Source organism: Branchiostoma lanceolatum, chromosome 4 (genome assembly GCF_035083965.1).
Source record: "Branchiostoma lanceolatum isolate klBraLanc5 chromosome 4, klBraLanc5.hap2, whole genome shotgun sequence".
In the NCBI taxonomy this organism is placed as follows: domain Eukaryota; kingdom Metazoa; phylum Chordata; class Leptocardii; order Amphioxiformes; family Branchiostomatidae; genus Branchiostoma; species Branchiostoma lanceolatum.
The window spans coordinates 28,960,542-28,979,664 of record NC_089725.1 but is presented as its reverse complement, the minus strand read 5'-3'; the positions used below and the strand labels follow the sequence as shown (position 1 = coordinate 28,979,664).

At 43.7% G+C, this 19,123-nt stretch overlaps 3 protein-coding genes across 3 annotated transcripts; 2 read left to right on the top strand and 1 right to left on the bottom strand.

Moving 5' to 3' along the window:
• Positions 1 to 2: 2 nt before the first annotated feature.
• LOC136432031 (kelch-like protein 31) lies at positions 3 to 5,955 on the bottom strand. Its single transcript, XM_066423047.1, has 7 exons — positions 5,707 to 5,955; positions 4,904 to 4,957; positions 3,466 to 3,641; positions 2,724 to 2,859; positions 1,829 to 2,024; positions 1,043 to 1,271; positions 3 to 295 (listed from the first exon to the last, which is right to left on the bottom strand). The coding sequence occupies exons 1-7, from the start codon at positions 5,829 to 5,831 to the stop codon at positions 3 to 5; spliced, it is 1,209 nt and encodes a 402-aa protein (XP_066279144.1). The 5' UTR covers positions 5,832 to 5,955.
• A 3,337-nt stretch (positions 5,956 to 9,292) lies between these two features.
• Positions 9,293 to 13,325, top strand: LOC136433895 (major facilitator superfamily domain-containing protein 6-like). The gene is made up of 5 exons (XM_066426485.1): positions 9,293 to 9,435; positions 9,853 to 10,066; positions 10,439 to 11,171; positions 12,025 to 12,174; positions 13,056 to 13,325. The coding sequence occupies exons 1-5, from the start codon at positions 9,323 to 9,325 to the stop codon at positions 13,271 to 13,273; spliced, it is 1,428 nt and encodes a 475-aa protein (XP_066282582.1). The 5' UTR covers positions 9,293 to 9,322; the 3' UTR covers positions 13,274 to 13,325.
• Positions 13,326 to 15,280: 1,955 nt separating this feature from the next.
• On the top strand, positions 15,281 to 19,009 carry LOC136433894 (fatty acid-binding protein, heart-like). The gene is made up of 5 exons (XM_066426484.1): positions 15,281 to 15,562; positions 16,326 to 16,429; positions 17,040 to 17,105; positions 17,503 to 17,607; positions 18,219 to 19,009. Exons 1-5 carry the CDS (start codon positions 15,382 to 15,384, stop codon positions 18,270 to 18,272), a joined length of 510 nt encoding a protein of 169 aa, XP_066282581.1. The 5' UTR covers positions 15,281 to 15,381; the 3' UTR covers positions 18,273 to 19,009.
• Positions 19,010 to 19,123: the final 114 nt, after the last annotated feature.

The window sequence follows — 19,123 nt, the reverse complement described above, 5'->3', positions numbered from 1 at the left end:
TATTAGAATTGCCTGTTGTTGCGGTGGTAGTTGAGGTGCTGTCCCTCCGGGTCGCTGTGGTACTCCCTGGCGAACTCGACCTGCCGGTAGAACGAGGAGTCTCTCCGGAGGAAGTGTGCCTTCGCCACGACCCTGTCCAGCGCGGCCGGGTGGATGCAGGAGAAGCGGACGGCGCTCATGACCGTGCCGGCCACCAGCGCCCGGTTGTCCCGCTCCCACAGGATCCACCGCAGCGCCACGTCGAACAGAGTCTCCTCCGAGAACGGCGACAGCGTGTCTTCCTGCAGGATCTCCGCTATACATAAATGGTGTGTAAATATAACGAACGAACGAATGAATGAATGAATGAATGAATGAATGAATGAATGAATGAATGAACCTATCGCTCGGCAATTGTACACGGCACAATGTACGGCAACAATGACAAAGCAATCAATACAGTAAATACTATACATGTATTAGTCTATTCTAAAAACTGACTACAAGAATATGGACGTAAATGGCGTACTGACATAATGTAGGTTTCTGTCTGCTACGATACAGTCTCTCTTTTATAAAGCGTTACATATGTATTGGCCTAAATACGTAGATATGGTGTCGTGGCATATATATACGTACCACAACTTATACCAGGGTCACATTTACAAACCGGAACCCGGTCGGGCAGTTCGCGGGAACGTTAAGTATGCTATAAAAGACACGAAAACACACAAAACGTAAAAAAAAAGTAATGAGCATGAGTTGTATCTGTTTCTTGATATACATTTTTATTTTTCGTTTTTCGGCAGGGCCCCGGTTTGGATCAAATATCGTGAAGATCCATCTACAGCTTCCCGATTCTTGCTGTTAACACATATCAAACGCATTCAGACCAAGGCCACTCCACCATGGCAGGTCATAATCCAGCTTCCCGTGTAACCAGAATGCTGTCCACGTATATGCAAACACATATACATACACATACACAGCCCGCTGCAGTACCGTATGAAAACGCCAGGAGACCCGTTTTCGAATGTATTAAAATATTAAAACAGATTCTTACCTATCTCGTCTGCGTCCAGGTCCAGGAAGTCCTCGGAGTCCGCGAAGCTGCGGAAGACGTCGGGGCGACCGACCACCGCGTGCACCGACTGGATCAGCGGCAGCGACCCCGTCTTCCTGGCGAACCTGAAGACCTGGACCACATCTTCCAGCGTCACGTGTCTCTCTACAAACCGGCAGCACAGACCGACCAGGGTGGTGCAGCCCAGGTAGGTGGCGAACAGCGCCACCTGTATATCAAATTGTTATTATTTTTCAATATTTAGATAGCACAGAAAAATTCGTATTTCTTATGGAACTACACAAACCATGTATCATAGGCTCCATATGTTCATACATCTACAACTATATTAAGAAGCGAGAAGAAATTGAATCTGTACGTAACAGTATCAGTCTTTAGATGTAGTAGAATGTCACTTTAACTATCCCATTGCTTTATCACCATGACCTGTACTTAGCTTGAAAGAGCAGAAAAGTACAATAAAGGTATTTCATTCGTTCATTATGAGTACTTTTGGTTGCACTTCTTCTGTATACATTTATGCTCAATTCAGTTATTTATATTCTTGCAATCATCATTACAGTTTTGAATTTCTCTGCATACAATACCCAGACTATGTTATGTTGACCTCTGACTTCTCCCGTTCACTTTTAAGTTTCACTATATTTATTTCGTATACTAGTAATTCAATTTTATTTATTGTGTAAGCGGACTCCAGGTAGAATACTGTTTCTTTATCTGACACTAATGGAGATCTAAATAGAACAAACGAACAAACGAACAAACCTCCTTCCACTCGTCCACGGTGGACATGTCGAACTCGCCCGTGTACAGGTACGCCAGAAACGGCCTCAGCAGCTTGTCGGGAACGCCGTTCACTTTCCAGGCGTTGGCTTTGGACTGCGGGAGTTTGTTGGCGAAGAAGTCGACACAGGCGGCTAGGACGACTCTGTGGACGGGGACGCACACCCTCTCCGACTCGCTGGCAGAGCGGAACACAAATTAAGACGAAAATTAAACAGATGAAGGAAGGATGGTCGGAAGGAGGGAATGAAGAATGATTATGAAGGAACAAAAGAGGGTAGAAAGAACGAAAGAAAGAAAATATGATGGGGGAAATGAAAGAAAGAAAGAAAAGCAGCATAAATGAATAAGTGAGTGAATGTCTATGATTGAATGAGCACCAAAAAAGAGAAAGAAAGATAAACAAAGGAAGGGATAACGGAACGGGGATATGATGAAAGAAATGAATACGAAGGATAGAGTAAATGAAAGAAAGCAAATCGACAGTAAAAAGACGAAGGAAGGAAGGAAGGAAGGAAGGATGGAAGAAGGAAGGAAGGAAGGAAGGAAGGAAGGAACGAACGAAGGAAGGAAGGAATGAATGAAGGAAGGAAGGAAGAAGGGAAGGAGGGAAGGAAGGAAGGGAGGGAGGGAGGGAGGGAGGGAGGGAGGGAGGGAGGGAGGGAGGGAGGGAGGGAGGGAGGGAGGGAGGGAGGGAGGGAGGGAGGGAGGGAGGGAGGGAGGGAGGGAGGGAGGGAGGGAGGGAGGGAGGGAGGGAGGGAGGGAGGGAGGGAGGGAGGAAGGAAGGAAGGAAGGAAGGAAGGAAGGAAGGAAGGAAGGAAGGAAGGAAGGAAGGAAGGAAGGAAGGAAGGAAGGAAGGAAATACGAACGAACGAACCTGTTGGCCGAGTGGAGCAAGATGTCACACAGCGCGCCCGTCTCGAAAAGTGTGCGGAGTGATCTCAGAGCCTCTTCACTCGTGCGTGTGACGAGGAAAAGTTGGTCGTGTTGCTGCACGATGGCGTCGCCTTGACCTTGATAATAATATGATAATATGATAATAATGATAATATGATATCGATAGTAGCGATAACTAGGGGGAGAAAAGCTACACGACTTACTGTCCCCCACAAGACCTCTATACTACTAAAATGTCTAGAACGTGAGATATCAAAACCGTCGGTTCCGCTGCAATACCCTAACAAGCCGCTATGGGACCCTAAATCTAATCATTACTAGGTCTCATCAAGACCTACCCGCATACCAAATATCAGGGCAGTCCATCCAGGCATTTTCGAGTTATTGTGTTCACAGGCAGACAGATAGACACACACACACACACACACACACACACACACACACACACACACACACACACACACACACACACACACACACACACACACACACACACACAGAGACACACGCACCCGACAACATAACCTTCTCGGTGAAGGTAGTAATGATGGTATTCATTTGGTAAGCACATGTTGAAAGCAACGGCTTCCCTGAACAATGTGTGCATAATGTCGTTCACAAGTCCTAGTACGCATGTACAAGGTCTAGGGTAAAGTCCCCTGACTTGGAAACAGTTGTCTCCCCTGCAACCCGATGAAACTTTTCACAGATGGTCTACAGACCTTGCTCGAGAAGCTGGAGAAGCTCTCTCATTCTCAGCGTCTTGGCCACCTCGACGATCCCCTGCCTCTGCGTCTCGGGGACCGCGAACTGCCGGGCGTAGGCGTACTCCAGCACCACGGCGAAGTAGGACCAGGGGACGGGGATGGAGGTCTCCCGCTCCGTCACCAGGCAGAACCTGGGGTGGCAAGGCGGTCTTGTCAATGTGGGCAGGGTTGTTCATTTAGGCAGCCTTGTACTTTTTTTTAACTGTCGCACTACTGGTTAAAATCATTGTAGTCTACCTCTCTCTTAGGGCCCTGTCGCACTTGTTCGTATACAGTATTCAAATGCGTATGAGTTGCGCATCAACATTTCTTTGGTTTAAGTAACGTTTGAGGGGAAGAAGTTGTTTTCCACTTTGACCTACCGTTGTGCAGCCTGATTATCGAACCAAAGAAATGACTTTTTCGGCTGCAAACTTAAACTAAACCAAAAACATGTTAATACACACACAACTCCTGTGGACTTGTATATACGCACAAGTGGGACAGGGGCTTTAGACTACAGATTTTTTGTTGAGTGTAAATAATTTTTTGAGAAATCGGTACATCGTATATGCTATTTCTCTCGAAGACTACAGTTTTGTGCTGAATGTTAAGAGAACTTTTTTTTAGAAATCTGTACTCCGAGGCCGATGTACGCTTCTGTAGTACACTCGTAAAGCTGTAGTCTATGAGAGAACTATAGACTACGATGTCTTCTAGTACGTTGGTTTCAAGAATTATGCGTAAAGTCTGCCTTAGAATTTTTTTCAGAATTTAAAAGTTCTGGGTTCAAAGTCCTAAGCCCCCCCCCCCAATGGCACTTCTATTTCCTCTATTTTCTCACGTGACACGGGTGAAAATAAGTACGTAGCTTCGGTTGGGGGCGTCCTCTCGAATGGGACGTAAAGGCGGAGGAGATCCACACCTCGAGCACGTTCAAAACTCCACCGCACTTATCGCAAAGAATAGGGGTCCATCTAGCAGGCTCCGCGGATCGCTGGGAAAATAGTAAAAATCGGCCAAATACAGTGAATAGTATGCCAGGGGTAGTCCGCTATACAGGGAAGCTCAATAGGCGAACCACGGAGCCTGTGGGGAGTCGGCATCGAAAATAGTAGGGGTCCATCTAGCCTCTACCAGGCCCCGCGGGATAGCTGGATGGACCCTCTCTCCGTAGCTAACTCCCTTGGCACACTATTCACTCTATTAGGCCAATTTCTACTATTTTTCCAGCCATCCCGCGGGGCCTGGTAGAGGCTAGGGTCCATCCCGGTGCGAATGGAGCAAACGTTCACAACACTCACTGTCTTACGCAGCTTGTATATACTTATTGTTCAAAGCTGGTGTGTTACGCTTGGACGCGGTTTACCGGTTAAACAAACAAACAAACAAACAAACAAACAAACAAACAAACCTGCCCAGGAACCAGGCGCTGCACGACGCCAGGACCACCTTGTGGGCGTCGAACCTTTTCATGTGAAGGAAAAAGAGAAAAAGAAAGGACGTTGATATTTTCTTTCCAGACCAGACGAACAATGTTACGTGCGTGTAAACAACTGTGTAATTAATGGCTTTTAAGTACTCCAAATTCTATGTGAAAACAGAAATAAAGACGTTGTAATATTTCTTTTTAAGCCAAATGAACGACGTTTTAACAATTTCACATTGTGCGTGAACGAAAATGTGAGGACGTTGTGATGTTTCTTTTCAAACAAATGAACTACATTTTGACGTGTAAACAACTCTGTATTGAATGTCTTACTAAACATCCTACATGGCCGATGAAATAACGACGTTGATCATGACTTTCTTTTAAACCAGATGCACGTTTAAAGAACTCTTTCATGTACTCCATATTTCTTGTGTACTTCAACAATGGACGCAATGCAGTCTCGAGGTGCGAAGTGTATTATTTCCAGAAAAATAGGCAAAGTCACGGAAGATGAGTGAGTGCTCGACTGCGTGCGCGCGTGCGTGAGTGAGTGAGTTAACGAGTGAGTGAGTAAGTGAAGGAGTGAGTGAACGAGTGAGTGATTGAGTGAGTGAGTGAGTCAGTCAGTCAGTCAGTCAGTCAGTCAGTCAGTCAGTCAGTCAGTCAGTCAGTCAGTCAGTCAGTCAGTCAGTCAGTCAGTCAGTCAGTCAGTCAGTCAGTCAGTCAGTCAGTCAGTCAGTCAGTCAGTCAGTCAGTCAGTCAGTGAATGAGCGGTTACTATACACCTCATCCCGTCGTCGGTCACCACCGTAGTGTCGCACTGGAATCCTCGGCTCCTGAAGTCGTACAGTCGGTCGAAGAGCCACGAGCTGTGGGAGCATTCGCTCACACGCGCCGGGGCTGTAAACATCGTGATCACACAGCCGCTTTGTGATCCAAAATCGTGAGATAGGTCTCCTCCTGCCGCAATGTGAGCGTAAATGTTTGTTGTTGTTCCAGGCGCTGTTTTGGAACATGTTCGAATGCGCCCCGTTCAGTGTCGTCAAAACAACGAACGTCACAAAGAGGAAAAGTTGTGTTCTTCCAGTGGACCCCTCTAGCTGTTCCTTCGCCATTTCTTACACCTTCGCGGTTGTAAGCGCCCAAATAATCTCCAAGAAGATAGAAGGATACGGATAAGTCTAAGCGTTTAAAACACCTGGATAATCTCCAAGCAGATATAAGCTTCCGGTTCGGAATTTATTTTGACCGTATCCTCACGATTTTTGTTTCTTCATTTTTCTTCATTACACACACAGAACGATGACCTTTATTGCCGTGTCAGTCATTATCCTAGGAAAACTCGTCTTTTCCGTTCAGCGGCCTCGGAAGAATGACCCCAAAATAGCAGTTTTGGGTTGAAACATTGCTTTATGTTTTTCCTTTTTTTTAACCAAAAATAACGTTTACACAGAAAATGTCAAATCGCCCGGTCAACGCTAATATAAAGTTGCACTTTCCAACGCCCTGATTCGGTGCTGATGCTTTTTAGATCTATAGAACAGTTTGCCCTCCCTCTGGACCTTCTTTTGACTGGTTGTGAACACTGCCCCGCGTGTCAGATCATGCAGAGAGAGAGAGAGAGAGAGTGTTCGCAGAGCCAGAGATCAGTGACCCGCATTGCACCGGGAGGACTGGTCTGACCAGTATGACCCAGTATGCATAACAGACCATAAGATACAGTTTGCGCACGAAATGCTGGACACAGTTTCTGACGGCTATCTACACGGAGACGAATTACATGGAGGGATCTTAAAAAAGTGTTGAATCAACGAGGTAATTCCTGGACGCGTTTCACAACCGAGGAGGGGATCGGGTGAAGAAAATCGCACAGCAGCGGTGAGCTTATCATAGCTTCTCACTTTTTAAAATAATGCCCGGGGCAAGAACTGTAAGACATGGTGGGGATGTTCACCTACCGTTGCCTTGGTGAGAGCAGATACGGAGGGCTAGATTTGAAGCAGTGGACACGAGACATTTCTTACCATGAATATTGCGGTACTTCACTGTTTCGCCTTTTTAGAGCGGGATTAGATAAGGCAACTAACTACACATATAAATCTTCGAGAAAGGCTTGAGAAATAGCGGGGGGGAGGATAGAGAGAGTAACCTTCTTGGAATCTGTCGATAGCCTTGAAACGAAAATTTCACTTCGTCCTTGAAGGGTAGACATCCAGGTAACGATATTGCAGCTTGTCCTGAAGAACCCATTCGCAGTCATTGATGAAAGCCGGCTGCCCTGATAAAAGATGCCCCCGCACAGAACGCCTGACTCTGTTACTATTAACGTTAGTGTTAGAATTGCCCTGTCCAGTTTTGTGATTGAATCGATATAACGTTAATGCAAACTTCCACTAATTGTACTAATACTGTACGTCCGACATCCGTATCCACAGGTCACTACCAACAAGTGAAGTGATTCATCATTCTTTGTGACTGCTTTCAACACCCAAAATCTTCCAAGATGGCGTCCTGCGACTGTGTCGATGGAGACCTTCTGGTCATCAAGGCAATCTTCTTCTTCTATTATTCTGGTACGTCTACATTTGCAAACTTCGATTATCTTCATTGCAATGGCTACTTTTCAGGACATCAGTAGCCAGAAAATATATAGAATTTGTATTTCTTGAGATCCTACTTTTCCTTTCCTCTGGTTGGTGTGACTTTACCACCTTCATGATGACTGAGAAGGTATTGTTTGGAGGTCGTCTGTTTGTGTGTGTCTGCGTGTTTGTGTCTGCACTCATATAGCTCAAAATTATTTTGCTGGATTGACAAGATACTTGGTATGTGGGTCGGTATTCACGTACTGAAGAAACCTCGCGATTCTCCCTCCCCCTCCTCCCCCAGCTTTTTGCTGCAGCGTTACAGGCATGTTCATCCTGGTAGGATTGTGTAATAGTCCATCTCGGAACTGACCAACCTTTTTTCGCGAAATGCGAATCGTAAAATGGAGACATCAAACAGCCAGGCTTGGTACTATTCAAGTAACCTTTGTCCTTTGCCCTACATGTTCACTGTCCGTGGAATTGTGTTATTTGGACTTAAATGTTATTTTTCATTGTCCGACTGATACCGCCCATTTTTCTGTCATTCAGAGGCGATACTGTCCCACTTAACAAACCTGATTAAGTCATAATACAAAGGACACAATCGTTCTTCCAGAGAGGTTTACAAACTTCCTAACCTACCTTGAATAATGTATTTTTCTTCTTCTTCATTTTTGACGCAATGCAGCGTTCTGGGTCAATAAAAAAAGCTGAGGCAGTCACCCTGGACACTGAACTACGTTTAGTTAATCGTCTGTGATAACCGCCCCCTATTATAGACATCAAGAATTTGCTATCATTTCATCTATTTGCAACATCAACAACATATTCACAGACGCAAAGTTTCTGTTTGTTCATTCAGCGTTGAACTTTCCGGTACTGGGCACCTTTCCCTACCACCCCGCGAGGCAATATTAGCTTCTGTTCTCAAACGAAAGAAGCTAATTGACTTAACTTGTCTTGATGTCGTCTTCGGTTGAACCATTTTAAAATTTTGTCAATTCAGAGTTATGGTTTGAAACCTGGTAACTCCAGTTTCCCGGTTAGTCACTGACGAAAGACAGCGTTTGCTGTCTAAAACGTCTAGTCGTTTCATCCAGTTGTTACAGTAACTGTCACCTTTAACGTATAGTATTACCTGGATGTCTGGGAGGGTGAGTCAGTAAGTTTTCCTTTTTTACTTCAAAACAGGCTCATGAAAATTTGAACAATAAACTGAGATACACATGTAATTCAGGCCCAAGACGATATGTGCCTTTACATTTGTGCCAAATTTCAACTCATTTGATGAAAAAATGAGCCTGTTGTGAAGCAAATGGCAAAACTTACCGACTCACCCTCGTAATATTCATCGACGTCATCGTCATACCCGCACTCCTCTGGAACAACGATTATGTAAACATTGTACTTTGAATAGAATAGAAGACGAATGTCATTTTGTGGTAGAATGTAGATTATATACCCAAGAAAGAAATTAACTGTATAAGCTTGTACAAAACCTATTTCCCTACTTCACACATTTAAGTACTGTACAAAAATTCACATTCCTAATGCGACTAGACAAACCTCCCATTGAAAAACATGTCTGTTCTTTTATATCTACTATAACCGAAAAGCGAGGAGAAGTAGAATTTATCTTAAGATAGTCATATTCTTTTTGTATCCGTTAACTGAACTTGTTATTTGTTTTCTTGTGACCTGTACTTAGCCAAGTGTGGCAGAAATGTGCAATAAAGGTCTCCATTCATTCATTCATTCATTCATATTTTTTCTTGCAGGATTGTCGTGTGTCTACCCATACCTGTCCGTGTACATGAAACAGGTGGGGCTGCTGCCGTCCCAGATAGGTGTGATCAAGTCTGGCGGGAAGTTCATGTCGTTTATCATCGAGCCTGTCATCGGCACAATTGCAGACAAGACTGGAAGGTATGGTGGGAAGAACACAATGTGCTACGCTGAGTCACAACGTTGCCCTGAAATTATAAGTGCCAGTTTTTCCTTGACCGTGAGGGCCAGGGTAGTGCACGGCTAATCTCCAAGCAGATCTAATGGTTGCGAAGATCGTATCCAAGTGGCAGAAGAAGTTTTTATTTCAACCTAAGATCTGCGGTAACTCAAACAGGGAGGAGTGATAAAGCTTCTTCTGCCATGATGACGGTCTTTGCAACCATTAGATCTGCTTGGAGATTAAGTAGGACGTGATCAATGGAAAAATGTAATATTAGTCAAAACCTTTTTGCATAACTAATGAACTTCAATCAAACAAGACACAAAGTCTTCGAATTGAACTCTTGTTGTTCTCTGTTTCCTATACACGTACTTATCTTTTCTCTCTCTGCCTAGGTCAAAAATAGTGGCAGTCTTTTCCGTACTGGCCGCTTCCGCTCTGGTCTTCTCGCTGTTTTTCGTTCCGCCAGTAACCTCGACAGCTGCGTCGGAGAGAGATCTAGCGGAGCCAGACAATAGAGACACACAGTCGTGGTTCTCCGTGACCTTCTGGCTATTCTTCTGGATTCTCTTCATCGCTAACGGTGTACAATTCAGCACGGTATTTCAGGTAAACTGTCTTGACATTGTTCTTCGCACCATTGTAGGGTTTCATATTTGAACGACTTAATGCTTTATCATTAGAAAAAATACCGAAACTAATGATTAGCCAAACTCAATTATAACACTATATCAAAAACGTATGCTAGCCCTTGCATTGTATTAGTAATAAGGATGTTAAGTTTAATTCTATACTTCTATTTTGTATTATGTTTAAGAATTCTTGCCATACATGTACTTTGTACCGTGTACAATTGTCGAGCAATAAAGTTCTTCTTATAGAGAAAGTTATGAAGATATGTATGCAGTAGTATAATCAGACTGCTGTTCAACGCGTCATCGCGTCACTGACAAGATAATTCCTAACTTAACATCTTTCTAGGTGCGGGCAGCAACGTATCAGATCATCAAGAAAAACGGAAGAGGCGAATTCGGACGACAGCGTGCATTTGGATCGGCGGGATTCGCGCTTTTTGGTCTGCTGTCCGGCGTTGCTATGGATACGATCACCAATCGGACGAGTCCAGAGAACCCTGGGAACAGGACGAGTCCAGACATCCCTGGGAACAAGAGTGACTATTCTGTGGCCTTCTACATGTATCTGACCTTTATGGCCCTATCCGTGGCTTCCCTGCTGGTGATGAAAGAATGGAATATCAAACCGTCGCCAGGACTCCTGAAAGGCATGGGTAGGCTCTTTTCGCAACCACATCTCATCATCGTCCTGTTTGCCGTTCTCCTGTTAGGTGTCTATGATGGCGCCAGCGGAACATTCCTGTTCCTGCATTTGAAAGACCTGGGTGCCAGGCAGACTGTCCTTGGCACGTACGTGGTCGTCAAAACCGTGTCGGAGATCCCGGCGTTCGTAATTTCCACTTGGATCATAAAAAAGATCGGGTACCCGGCGGTACTCGGTGGCGGTTTCTTAGCTTTCGGTCTCAGGTTCCTGCTGTACTCGTTTGTGAGCAATCCGTGGTGGGCCGTAGCAATAGATACACTCAACGGGTACCAGGCGGTCACGTGGGCAGCGGCGACGTCATACGCGAGCATCTCTGCTCCGGATGACTTACAGACGGTCATACAGGGGATCGTAGCCACAACTTTCCACGGTCTCGGTTGGTTTTTTTTAAACTTCTTATTCATTTTTAAATCTTAGATTTGTAATTTTTTTTAATTCCTAAATTTCAATTTTTCAAATTCATTTTTCATTTTGTTGTTTTTGTTATCTGCAATTTTTATTTTTCATCTTTGAATGTCTATTTTTAATTTTTTGATTTTTCATTCATTTTTATTTTTCATCTATTTCAATTTTCTAATTTCTTAATCTTTTATCTTTTCATCTCGATTTGCTAGTATTTTATTTTATTTTATTTTATTTTATTTTATTTTATTTTATTTTATTTTATTTTATTTTATTTTATTTTATTTTATTTTATTTTATTTTATTTTATTTTATTTTATTTTATTTTATTCTATTCTATTCTATTCTATTTCATTTCATTTCATTTCATTTCATTTCATTTCATTTCATTTTATTTCATTTCATTTCATTTTATTTTACTTTTTGTGGATTTTTTTCTTAGTATTGTGTTTACGTTAAGTCACCACCCTACAAAGCTCAAAGGCTACTCAAGGTTAAGAGAAATATGAACTGGGCGAGATAGATTGTTCAAAGAGAGAAGGAGTGAAGTCACTCAAGTGTTTCAAACAAAGTTTATTTTGATTATTACCGCCTAGCGGCTTTATATTATACATGTTCTACAGTGGGACCATGTGTTATTGGCATGATATGGTCTTGACGTTGGGGTGGTAGATAGCTTTGGGCCAAGGAAGAGGTGGTGTAGATATAGTTTTGGAAACTGCATAGAGATGCGTTTTTGCTGGAGACTTTAAAAGAGGATTACTCAAGAAGGGAGGGATGGATGGATTTCTAACCTAGTACATGTATAATGTTTAACTTGTCCACAGGCCACACTTTGGGCAACCTGGTCGGCGGACCAATATTCCAACATTACGGCGCAGTGGTGCTCTTCCGGTCCGTCGCTGTTTCCTGTCTGATCGGACTCCTCCTGTTCTGCCTGCTGTACGGGTGTTTCGGGAGAAAAGAGAACCCTACAGGTGAGAACATGCTGACCAGTAACCATGCCGTTGCAACAGCCGCCAAGTTGGTACAAAGATACGACCGCCTGGGATCTTACTGCACGTATGAACCTCCCATGTTTGTCTGTGGTTTGCAACTACCGAAACGTTGGTAGTTAGCAGTCTTTTAGTTTTAGGTTGTAAAATAAGAACGAATGCATCTTCTCTTATTGCCATCGCATAAGGAGATTATGTTTGCAAGTGGACTTGAAGTTGTTGTGTTGCACAGCACAACTGAAGCCTTGGGTGGGTGATTGCCATGATATTTGGCATGTAATGTGGTTAGATTTTAAGGTAACAAAGAAACATTAGACGTTCCAACCGAAAATGATTTCATCAAGTTGGTAACGTTAGAACATAGGATATTGGAGATTCTTTGTACCGAAACCAGGTAATCTTACCTGCTGACATTTCAGCCGAGAAGCTCTGAAGAAGGTGACTGACAGACACCGAAACGTCAGCAGGTATGATTACCTGGTTGTGTACAAAGAATCTCTAATATCCTATTAGACTTTCCAGTTTATCATATTAAACCCCTTAAGCTGCCAGTCCCGACTTAATTAGGGATACAGAAATATGCCTTGTGTGCTGGACCCGGTTATAACCGGGATAGGGTATTCCCCAGAACAAAACAGCTTTGCGTGCGTGTAGCGCGCGAAGCCGGGAAGTTAGGGGAGTTAGCGCCGCCGGGTGTTTCGCGGGTTTCGTGAGGGAGGTCAGGGGTCAAACATTTTTGATTTTTACTTGGCTAAAAAAACTGGCAGCTTAAGGGTTGATAGCCACAGAATCTATACAGAGCTTGTCCGTAAGATATGTCATTTTGATGACATTTTCGTATCCACGTTTTTTTGCTCTAATAGAACGACACTCGGATACCGGGAAAGAGAACGAAAGGCAAAGGAAGCCGACTTTGGTGCCAGCCATGGACGTGACCGAGTCGGCTGCCCCGAGACCAGGCGCGTTCCTCAGCGGTGGAAGTGTGACCAACGGAGCCGGGGAACACATCGGCCTCCTCCGCCTGGTCAGGCCACAGGACCAAGACACTGCCGGCCGGATGGAAGCGCTGATTAGCCATTAATTATCAATACACGAGGATGGAATTTTTCAATAAATTGTTGAGTTGTCGTGTATATTTTCTCAATGTGTGCATTTGTGCAGATACTTTTCAATTCAATTATTCTTCAAGCAAAGGCTCGGATTCGACTTGCATTTGACGTATTTCAGGCGTCTATATCGGAAATATATATAAATTTAGTCACTGACGAAAGGTAGCGGATGCTGTCTGAAACGTCTGACTGTTTCGAAATTTTATCCAGTTGCTTGAGTAACTATTTTTGGTGTATCTTACTACCTGGATGTCTAACCTTCATCAACGCATCGGAAATATCTATTTTCTTTTCGTCGGTCAACTGGCAGGAAAAAAGATGAAGAAGCAGAAGAATTTTTTAAAGCTAAGATCCCTTTACTCTGTGAAAATACCAACGTGGTCCTCTGTCTCTGCTAGGACTGGGTGTTTTACTGATTAGTTCTTGGCCGGTTAATAAGTTCTGGATACGACTTACAGAATATTCCATGCTTGGCTCTTCGATATGACGGATCTTGACTGTCAATCACAATCAGCAATTCAGCCAAAGACAGCATGGCAATTAGACCAAGAAGAGCATGACTGCATCTCCGTCAAATATCTACATCTTCATGTTTTCATTTTGCATTTCTACGTTTTGACTTCTGTATCTGTATCTATATAGCCGGTATAACCGCCATACGGCGTAACACACCAGCTTCGCAGGCACGCGGCGCGGTACGCGGACTTAAGTGGGCGGGGCCATTAGCCTGACTAAATCGCGCTCCCATCGTCCCGCCCGACGGATACCGCCCAGACCAACATGTAGCAAGGATGTTCAGTCAATGTATGAATAGGTCTATTGAACCTTCTTCCAGAATGAAGTAGGTGATAAAACATACAATGCCCCGGAGCCAATGGGCCCTAAAGATAGGTCTCTTGTTGACTGGAAGGACCGCATTCTTTCCCCTCCGCTATTAACCCAGATCAAAGACCAGAACGGAGCTGGTGAACACATCGGCTTCCTTCACCTAATATCAGGCCACAGGAGATGTGACATCATCTGAAAGTCAGCTCAGCAGGCAAAGAAAGACTGGTTACCGGTTTAGAACGTCGGACGTGATTTTACAGGCTTGAAATGGCAGGGCCGGTATGGGAGGTAACGTACCGAGCGATATCGGGCCTGCTCGGGAGGGTGGTGGAACTCGGAAGCTCCTCTAGCTTCATTGCAGCCAGCTCCCGGCAGCTTGCTCATCGCGCTCAGCATCATCCGGGCTCCGGCCCTCGCCTTCCGGCTCGCTGTGACTACGGCCCTCAGGTTGGCTGTAAATGAGACACAATATAGACACTGAGAAAACGCATGTAGGCAGAATAACGTCTGGTAAATGAAGCACTGTTGTATCTGCAAGTATGGATTTAATTATTTCAAAACAAGAGATTGCATTGACATTATCAAACCAAGCCTTGGCCAAGTTCGTGGCCTTTCGCACGTACACAGTTACACAAGGAGCATGTTCACCACAAATTGACTCAAAACAGGGGTGTTATCAACATCAGAGCATTTCTCTACTTCTGCCCGAGGAGCATTGGACAGGTCTTCCTGGAAAGACAGTCGTTGTATGGTCGTAGGGACTTTGGTATCAATTTAAATGTGAAGAATGATGGACTATGACGATAGGTAATTAGCTGATAAGTTGGATCTAATTGAAATGTAAAAAGACAAGCACAAATAAACTGACCAAAAATACGTAATGTTTCGAAGGCCACATCGTTCTCTATCATTCTGTATTTGCCGAAATATCTACATGGACAAACCATATAAAAGGATCCTATAGATATTAAAAAGACATTGAAATGTTTATAATATGTAGATCTAAAGTTTGGACCACAGGCAGTTGTTTATGCCCATTCAACGGGGTCAAGTCGGCGTACGCCGTATCTTTTGGAATACTAGTATATATGCGGCTGCCCACATCTGATCAATATACGTTTGTTTGACCCCTAACCTATGACCTACATACCTCTCTTGGTTACGCTCGAAAAATTATCCACTCTGCATGATCGGATCGTAATGTAGCATGTACAATTGTGCCCTAAAGCTTATTGTGTCATAATGATGTGCAATGCCGCAATATTCTCAGGCCTTTGTCTGTATTTTGAATTCATCGCGTGAGTTAATTTTTAACAGAAACTGTCTGAGCGTCGCGTTCGGAAGAAAAATGTCACCGCCGGAAAGAGTTGACCTCTCGGGGACCTGGAAGATGGTGCACGTCGAGAATTTCGATGCGTATCTGCAGGCGCTTGGTAAGCTTTCTCAGAGAGTTTTGGGTACGTGTAGAGAGCCGTTTTCGTGTAGAGAGTTTCGATGCGTATGATCTACAGCTTTCTTCGAGGATCTTTGAGGGACATCACGGGGTGTGTAGAGAGCCGTTTTCATGTGATGCGTATCTGCAGGGGCTAGGTAAGCTTTCATAGAGAAACATAGGTATGTAGAGAGCACGTTACGTAAGCCTTATCCTTTCTAAAATGTAGCCTTCGGAGCTAGGGAAAGCTTCCGGTTTAAGCTTGCGGACCCCAGGTTTCGAGGGCCGCCTCTGAGCATTGAGCATGTTAATACTTAGGATAAGATTCGGAGTCTTCCCCTGTGTGCTCTAGGCCTCTGGGCAAACTCTTGGGGACATTACATGCACATGCCTTCCTCCCTTCACCACTAGTATGGTGTGGCACGGTATTATACACTACTGGCATCCATCCAGCGATGGCCGTACCACTGCGGAGCTTTGACAATGCGTAGATACGAGTTAGTTAGCTAAATGCCCACGCTGGTATAAAGGGATATCCGTAATATCTGTAAACAGTCTCAGATAACCTCCTTAAATACTAGTATTCACTTGAAAGTTCATCTCATTATATAAATATTAACTGTACATAGAAATGAAGTCTAAAGTACTTCCGTGGTATCGGTCTCACAGTCTGTTAAAGGTCAATGACCCATGATTTGCTCACGTCACATCTCACAATGTGACATTAGAATGTGTACGTCACGTTACTTCTTCAATCATCTTAGGCATTGGGTTTGTTCTTCGTGCCATCGCTAAGATGTTGAGCAACACCCAGATCATCGAGCAGGATGGAGACAGCTTCTACGTCAAGGATATCAACACCTTACAGGTGAGATTTCTTCCTTATCTAACAATGGGATTCCTTGTGTAGGAGATAGTGTTCTCAGATGTAGGAGATAGAAACTGTGTTCTCAGTAGACCACATAGTGAGTAGGACATGGGTTACTAATTATACCCAATAAAGGACAGGGACCCACGTGTCCGTCGATCAGTCTCAGCCAAGTCACGACTGTGTGTGGACGTACATCTATCATAAGCAACACTGGTAACATTTATCCTTCCCATGACTTGCACACTTCCCCTCCTCCTTTCTTTGTTGTCATAAGTAACGATACTAGTAGTAAACAGATGGCTTTCCAACGCAACGCTAACGAAATATGGGTCAAACATGTTCATTTCAACGTGTAACTCAAGACGGAGACCGCTCGACAACCGATGAGTGATCATAAGTGAGTGACCGAAAATGATTGTAGTCATTGAAAGACTATTGGAAGGCCTTTGGAAATAAGATCATTGGAATACCTTTCTGACTTGCCCCAAGATCTGACATCCCAGCCCCCGAACCGTGACGATGTTATCCCCGAAGATCCGCTTGGAGATAATGAAGTAATTTTAAAGCGTGTGTTGATGTGTCTTTTGTTTGTTCCATGCCCGGGTAGACGCACGAAGTCACGTTCCAGATAGGAGTTCCAGTGGAGGGAACCACCGTGATAGGGAAGTACAGGGTACGTCGCTTCAATTAGATATTCCATGCAAACATTTACCCTGTAAACTAGATACGTCGGAATCAATGTTCGTCCATACTTTTGTGTGAACTGCAAAATAAACAAATATATACCGTAAATTGCAAAAAAAAACATTGCAGGTTGCAGTTGGGTATATCGAGCCCTGAAAGAAAATGTAAGTTTTTTAAAGATATTTTATCGCTGTATTCACTCCACGTGACTGCAAACGACCCTATACATGTACATGTACGTCACACCGACACCTTTCTGCAGTAGTCGATTGGGCGTCAGAAGGATGACGGCTGAGACACAACGATTTACCGGTTTCGATCTTTTATTCAAAAGTCTTCATCAGAATGACAAAGAGTGGTACCGTACTTCCGACACCTTTCTGCAGGTTACAGTCACATGGGACGGAGACGTTTTACGAGGCCACACCGAGACAGACAAGGGGATCATCCGGACTGAGCGATATATTCAGGAGGACGGCACCATGCTTTACGTAAGACGACCAGGTGTAGCCGTGGTGACTCTTAGGTAGCATCTATCAGACTCCTAGGTCGCTGGAAATAGTAGAAATCTGGCAAATAGACTGAGTAATATGCCTGACGAGTTACCCGGTCAGAGTTTAAATGATACAAACCTCCTGCACATTATTCAGTCTTTTTGCCGAATTTCTACTATTTCCAGCAACCAAGGGAGTCTGGTGGATGCTAACTCGTTGAGGCGCTGCTTGCTTGTTTGCAGTATTGTGTAACTCCGAGAGTCGCCTGAGCTATAGTAAAGACGAGGCGCACTCTCTGGTTAGCTGCTACATCTGATCTCAACAGACTGGGGGAGTTGGAGGGATGCAGGGGTAGAAAACGTGACACATGCACACATTTACATTTAACAAACATTTGGCACTTTATTATCATTCAGTAATGCACATGAAAAAGTATGACGTGTCCAAAATGCTAACAGAATCCTAAGAATATGCATATGTCTCCAAATTGAATTTAAAAATAAATGGCATCATTGTATCTGTTTCGACGGCAAATATGAATTATAAAAATACAATTTTACTCTTCACAAAATCTTATACATCACTGTATTGTATCACTTGTTTTACAGTCAATGACAGCTCCGAACGGTGTGAAAACTACACAGATATTTGTCAAACAGTGACCTCTAGCGGCTATCTCTATGAACTACATGTGCGTCGTGACGTCAGCTTCCTTCTACCTCAAAGAGACGCAAAGTTGCGTCATCAGACAGAGCCTGAGACAAAACCATGCACCTTCAAGTAATGACAACGTGTGCGGACCAAGCAAACAAAAATATTTCAACAGTGTGCCTATGGCAACGAGCAACTCCAAGTTCACGGAAGGATTACAGTGGTCTCTATCGGGCTCCATAGGTCGATTGAAAAACTATAGTAATTGGTCAAATAGACTGAATGATATACCAGGGGGACTTGCAACCTTATACTCCTATGGTCTTCTAAGTTATCAGGCATATCATTCAGGCTATTTGGCCAGTTTTTGCTGTTCTTTTCAGCGACCTATGGAGTGTGTTAGAGACTGGGATTACATGTGTATTTTAGTTACAGTGCTAATTCCGATACACAATCATCTCCATAGAATGTGATATGGGCGTTGTCTAGTGGTACGGTATCGTCCTTTGTCTGTTACGTTGTAACTTTTAAAAGTTTTCTACGTCTTATTTTTCATTCTAAACTTCATTCGAATGTGTAGAGGAGGTGGGAAAATGTTTTGAAAAGATTTGAAAGATGGAGCCACCACAATTGCGTTCAGAGCAAACACAATAGTTTGCAAGTAATGGCGTGTACATGTATTGATAATGATAATTATACTTATGATTGATGGTAATATTATAACTATAAACAAAATCATACAAATAAATCATCTTTGTATGTATGTTACTGCACGGTACTGTGATAGTGGGAATTACACTGAGTTCAAAACATTTCAGAATCTTTCCTCCCCTGTCTGGCAGCAAAAAGCACACACTATGAG

What these genes read in the sequence shown, in the direction of transcription:
- LOC136432031 (XM_066423047.1), bottom strand. Translation starts at nt 5,831, where the DNA reads ATGTTTACAGCCCCGGCGCGTGTGAGCGAATGCTCCCACAGCTCGTGG. An exon ending in TCTCCAGCTTCTCGAGCAAG is followed by an intron (nt 2,860 to 3,465) that starts GTCTGTAGACCA and finishes ATTATTATCAAG; the next exon opens with GTCAAGGCGACGCCATCGTG. An exon ending in TTGCTCCACTCGGCCAACAG is followed by an intron (nt 2,025 to 2,723) that starts GTTCGTTCGTTC and finishes CCGCTCTGCCAG; the next exon opens with CGAGTCGGAGAGGGTGTGCG.
- LOC136433895 (XM_066426485.1), top strand. Translation starts at nt 9,323, where the DNA reads ATGAAACAGGTGGGGCTGCTGCCGTCCCAGATAGGTGTGATCAAGTCT. An exon ending in ATTGCAGACAAGACTGGAAG is followed by an intron (nt 9,436 to 9,852) that starts GTATGGTGGGAA and finishes CTCTCTGCCTAG; the next exon opens with GTCAAAAATAGTGGCAGTCT. An exon ending in CACAACTTTCCACGGTCTCG is followed by an intron (nt 11,172 to 12,024) that starts GTTGGTTTTTTT and finishes ACTTGTCCACAG; the next exon opens with GCCACACTTTGGGCAACCTG.
- LOC136433894 (XM_066426484.1), top strand. Translation starts at nt 15,382, where the DNA reads ATGCCGCAATATTCTCAGGCCTTTGTCTGTATTTTGAATTCATCGCGT. An exon ending in TGCGTATCTGCAGGCGCTTG is followed by an intron (nt 15,563 to 16,325) that starts GTAAGCTTTCTC and finishes CAATCATCTTAG; the next exon opens with GCATTGGGTTTGTTCTTCGT. An exon ending in AGGACGGCACCATGCTTTAC is followed by an intron (nt 17,608 to 18,218) that starts GTAAGACGACCA and finishes CTTGTTTTACAG; the next exon opens with TCAATGACAGCTCCGAACGG.